This window comes from Taurulus bubalis (assembly GCF_910589615.1).
Source record: "Taurulus bubalis genome assembly, chromosome: 13".
NCBI classification, from domain to species: Eukaryota; Metazoa; Chordata; class Actinopteri; order Perciformes; family Cottidae; genus Taurulus; species Taurulus bubalis.
The window spans coordinates 25,208,572-25,214,605 of NC_136601.1; the positions used below are offsets into that span (position 1 = coordinate 25,208,572).

The window sequence follows — 6,034 nt, forward strand, 5'->3', positions numbered from 1 at the left end:
AAATAATAGAGCCCCGCCCACTAGAAACCAGCGAAAAAACCTCAGACTAAATGCCACAGACAAAAATCTCTCAATATAAAGTATAACCACCAGCTGGTCTGTTAATTTATGCGACCAGTCTGAAGCTTTGTTTATAGCGAAGCGCGAGCCTCCAGAGACTGCATGAAGGGGCTTTTACACTCTGAAGAATCAAAAAGACAAAGAGTGTGACTCATAGATACGCTCAGACTGTAGGTGCAACCTGCAGAAAACCCTCCATAAGGACGAGGAGGGATTGCAATTATCTGTAAACTCATATCTCATATGCATGGCCTACTTTATTGTCTTTGTTCAAGCCCTGTAAATATACAAGTTAAGTATTACATGCATTATAAAGAAATAAAGGTTGGATATCCTGTAAACTATTGCATTCGCTTTATCTTATTTACTCAAATAAAGACTTTTAAGACCTCCTGTTTATATTGCATTTAAAAAGTAATTGCATTTTTAGTTTTTAAATCAGTCAACTATTTACAACCGGCTACAGCACAGCAAGTATAAACTAATCTTAACGTTAGCATGACAACATGCTGAAATTAGCACGCTAACGTTAGCTACCCGTCTAGCCTCTCGCTGTGGGGCAACGCTGCTAGCCACCACCGTGCAGCATTTTCAGCAATGAAATGCTAATTTCCATAAATGTAGGTGATGTATCTATCACTCTGAGTAAGAAGCTGATTGAGGTTGGTTTTCAAGGCCTTTAAGAGGAACCAAAAATGTTGAACGTGAACCTACGAGGAGCAGGTAAACACACAGGATCAGTATCAGTAGAGGTCTTCAAAAACCCACTGCAACATGAGCCCGGTCACACACGCTCCCACCCCTCAACACACACACAAACACACACACACACACACACACACCTGCCCGCGCACCGATAAGACGTCAACCACCGCCGCTCCGAATGTGTTTGCACAGCGGCGTCGGTTGACTGCACTTCCTCATTGAACGACTTGAACAATTTATTCTGACGCGCCGCTGAATCCGAGGGGGAATTTAGATGGAGATTGGGGAATGGAAAAAAAAAGAAAAGAAATCAGACGCGACCTGAAAGCAGTGCGGGAGATATAGAGAGAGATAAATGGGTTGGGGGGGGTAACCTGAGGCGACGGAGACAGGGAGATATATGAGCCTGTCACTCAACATTGCAGTGTCACTACAAGCTGGACAACCATTAACGCGGCTAATGAACACAGCGGGGCCGTGCACACGTAAAGCCACTGTGGGGGAATTTCATTAGTCCTGCTACAGCAGTGATACACTCCACTGATTCCCAACCAGGAGGTACGTCTGCTGTTACCTGAGGGGCTCGGTTTATATGAGAAATTGAGGAGGAATGATGAAAACGCATCCACATGCGTGTTTAGGAGGAAAATAAACACACAGATGTGCGTTGAAATTGGTGTGAACTTTATTGTCGCAATAACCTCCCAACTATATTAGTCTGACTGTCACGACACGCCTCAGCAACCTGAGTCACACTAAACAGCTGCATGGCTACAACTTCGCCTTCGTGCCACTCAAAGTGGTGGAAGTGCAAAGTGCAAACGGTGTGATTGAAGGAATACTAATTGCTCCTCGCGGGGAATCCGATGTGTTTTTCCGCTCACACGTCTGACACAACCGATGTGCCGTCTGCACCCGCTCCCGTTCCGTCCATACCTTTTCAATAAGAATCACTGCAGAGGTCCTTGAGCATGAGGTCACAAATGAGCACAAAAAACACCAGTGGGCCAACGGGCTCAGCGGGATGCATAATTAGCTGTGGACGGACAGGTATGTGCACACACACACACACACACACACATGACCCAACACATTATCTCCTGGCGAGATAACAACACCTGACAGATTTAATATAATTAAGCGTATAATCATGTCAGTAAATGGATGTTCATGAACACAAAGAATGAAAGAACACACAACAATGAACAACGGCAGTTTTTGGCACGCGAAGTCCGGCTGGAACAGAAAGTCATCCGTCATCCTGTTGGACTCCACCTTTTTAAAGTAGGTCAGGCGACCTCCCACTGTGACTTAAAGAAACAAGAGACTAACAAGACGAGCAGCAGCAGCCAGATATGGGCGTGCCGCGTGGAGCGGGAAGAACCGTGACAAAACCAGCGGAGAAGAGAAGACTTTGAATGGACCACCTCGTTGGGACTCATTACAGATCAAATCAGTTTCATACTGGTGCCTCTCTGTTCTAGAATGCTGTTATCTTATCTTCAGGCCTGAGAAGGATTTATGCAAATCCTTCTCAGGAATGGCTTTTTGGCCCACTGGCAAATCTGGTTCTGCCCGTATGATTTCCAGGTACTGAGCAGCTTGTGTCCCTCTGTTCAGTCACGTTAACCCCCAACGGTCACTGGTCACTCCCACTGGTCACTGGTCATTCCCACTGGTCACTGGTCACTCCCAGCGGTCACTGGTCACTCCCACTGGTCACTCCCAGCGGTCACTGGTCACTCCCACTGGTCACTGGTCACTCCCAGCGGTCACTGGTCACTCCCACTGGTCACTCCCAGCGGTCACTGGTCACTCCCAGCGCCAGAGAGTCATGCAGCAGCCTGTGTCTTTGTCCCTGACTCATCTGTATTGTATGTAATAAAGAGCAATGGACACTCACTAAAATGCCCCTTTAGCTCATTGCCTTAAACACCTGTCTCGAGTGTAAGGCTTTACCACAACGTCGCTATTGTGCAATAAACAATAGAGACGTTCTCTCAGAGTGACTTTATGGTGATGTAAAGACGCCCCCTTTTCTTTCTTTTTTTTACTTTTCATTTGCCAGCTCTGAGTGGCCACACACAGGCTCCCAGACACAGCAACACCATACAACACACACAAAGACACAACGACACAAAGGGATGAACACGGCATCGTCAGCGCCGCGCTCACACACGGAGACAAGTTCCTTAATTACAAAGTGGTCATCAGCGAGCAGATTAAATGTCACTGCCGGGCGGTGCGATCACAACACATCGCATTTGGTTTGAGATTTTGAACTTTTTGAGAAAACGTTTTTCCCATCTGCATGTATAATAAACCATAGTGCAATGATTCAATATTTAAAATCTTCAATTCTTTGTACATAATGTATAAAGTTTGTGTACATTTTTTTAAAGGTCTATAGATCCCAAACAGTGGTTCTATATTGAACATTTACTGTAATTATTTTAATTAATTTACTGTGTTATTTTTACGACAACATGATAAAACATTTAAAAAAGGGAGTATCTGTACATGAGTATCTGTAAAGGATTATTTTTCCATTGTGCCTCCAGTTTATAAACTGGAGGCACAAATTTGAAATCCTTTCAAATAAAAGTACCTTGATTGACACTTTCTTTGCACACACAAATAAACTACTAGCTCTAAAATCAATGAGTGTTTGGGGACATTAAAGCTGACTGAGGCGTTATATTCATTTAAAATATGAATGGGATGAAAATGGCATCACAAATTACAATTGTTTCAAAACTACAAACTGATTTGAAGACAAGCTAATTTTAGCAACATTGAATATGTAAAATACAAATAAATATATGTTTTAATCTGAGTAATTATTAGAGCCATAAACACGTCCATAGCTGCAGAGGGTTGTGGGTCTGGATGCAGGGTGGAGCCTAGTGGCTTCTGATGATTAAATAAACCCCTTGAGAGATTCATTGTCTAGTGGTTAAGATCACATGACCTCAGCCCAAAACGGAATTATTGAGAAAAACATACGTGCATGAATAAAATATTCTGTAACTGCCAAATAAATATAAAAACATGTTTTTACTCTGCTGAAAAGTTGGGCAGGAAAACACACGCACACACACACACACGCACGCGCGCGCGCACACACACGCACACACTTCTCCCCCGTGGCTCCAGGACCGTGAAATTGACCAGAAGGAGCCACACCGTGTGTTTCTAAAGCTCCCCGGAGGAGCGCGCACTAGAAGCCGCAGAGCATCTCCTCTCCTCTGAGCCTCACGAGGCGACACATGGAGCATCTCACCTCTCCAACTTGTGACTCAACACCATCTCGACCAAGAGAGTTCTTTTTAAATGTTTCACCACACAGAACACTTTCTCCCTCCTTCTTCTTCTTTGAAATAAGTCAAATCAGTGAACGTACCTGAGCAGAAGAGCGCGAGCACAGTCCCGATGAGGAGCATGTTGGCGGTGTCCGGGACCCCGGAGAGGTGCTGGGGTGCTTGGTGCGTTGTCTCCGCCGCGCGCCCGGCACACGGACAGCCCAGCCGGCCCTACATGCACGCGCCCCGCACCCTCTGCGCTCTGCTCCCTGGCGGCTCGCTCAAGTTTCAAATCCTCGGCAGTCAGACGGAGGAGCAAAGAGCACGCGCCGGAGAGGCAGCAGCCTCTGAGTGACTTCTCTTTCTGAGGTGCCAAAAGGCTCCCAGCGCCGCGCAGCGCCGCTCCGGGGGTGGGGAAAGGGGCGTGGGGGACAGAGAAAAATATCCAAACTACTGGATGGAGGGAAATGTCAAGCGTCACGGGGAGATGCAGCTCTGCCCGCGGACACTCATCGCGACGCGGCTCCGCTGGTCTGGGGGGTCCCGGTACATTCTGCGAGCGCGATGCCGACACGAGGAGGCTGGGGCTATTAACTGATATCCCTCCTCCTGCCCCTCCTCCTCCTCCTCCTCCTCAGATCATCATCACCTCTAGGGACAGTACGGACTGAGTTCATTAGAACTGAGTAGTCTGATGTATTCAGTGGGTTTAAAAAAAGAAAAAAATGCATTGAAGTAATCATAAAATAATTAACATTTCATGCAATCTAAGTGGCTTTTGAAATCAGCGAGAGCAACAAATAAAACCCCAAATATGAATTATGTTTTGTGGCCATTGACCCAAAGATAAAAATAGATTTTTCTCAAGGTTTTGGCTCCCAGTAGTTAATTGCAGGAGCATGCTAACCATTAACGGTGTGGAGGCGATGGAACGCTTACATCATGAAGTCTCTTACAGAATGAGCAGTTAACATGAACCACATAGTCCTCATCATCTGAATGGTTTTGAAAATTGCATGACCAAATACTTCTGCTTCTTTTTAACGTTATTTTTGAACAACTGAATTATGGTCATTAGTTGCACGTAAACCGGTTGCTTTGGCAGAGAAATAAACAAGCAGTGTTCTCTCAACAAATGAGTACTGAGATAAATATATATATATTTATATATATATATATATATATATATATATATATATATATATCATCTTTCAGCTTGTTGCTTGTTGTTTTAACTTTTTTTCTCCACTAAACTGTTGTTGTGGTCCACTCTCTTGCCGTCATCAGCCTCAGCAGCAGGCAGCTGTTTGCAGTGAAAGAGCCGAGATAAACTGAACACTTTCCCCACACAGCGTGAGACCGTCTGGGGAACAGAGTGAGCGTTTAGTGCGAAAGGGACGGCTATTTCCTCCAGTTGGTGGAGACCAAAAGCAGAGATAACAGGAGAGTAAATATTGGACTTGCATTCATCAGGTGGACAGACACTCGGTTCTGTATCTGCTGGATAAGCAACTGTTTGCGTTATATATATAAACTTTAAATTGTATTAAGTCAATTTTGTGATGAAGAAGCAAAAAAACACAGAAAAAACACATCTGCAGCTTCCATTGAAAAAGATGAAGCCCAGTCACTAAACCGACACAAATTACATGAAGCATGGACGTTACATTTGAAGTGTGTGATGAAAACACAAATAACTACCAAAATGTGTCAAACCCAAATAACATAAAAGTCACAATACACTAACTTAAAATATTTCATGAAACATTGTATTCAGCTTCCCACTAGCTAAAAATAAAACCCTGCGTGCTACGTATCTGTACGTTCTGTAAATTATGTACGATACACAAATTATATTACATAACTTAAACTAAGTCAACATGGACTTTTGGTGTGTGAACAGCGGTCTCCTGGGTGAAAGTCCTGACTCTGTTCAACCCATCCGACCTGCGCTGACCTTCTTGCTT

At 44.5% G+C, this 6,034-nt stretch overlaps 1 protein-coding gene across 1 annotated transcript in view; it reads right to left on the bottom strand.

Moving 5' to 3' along the window:
* LOC306746030 (GDNF family receptor alpha-4-like) overlaps positions 1–4,208 on the bottom strand; it is a gene marked incomplete at both ends in the record, with an annotated part of 41,323 nt that extends 37,115 nt beyond the window's left edge. The window contains one exon of the mRNA XM_079228894.1: positions 4,169–4,208. Within this exon, the coding sequence (XP_079085020.1) occupies positions 4,169–4,208 (40 nt within the window). The remainder of the gene's footprint in view (positions 1–4,168) is intronic.
* Positions 4,209–6,034: the final 1,826 nt, after the last annotated feature.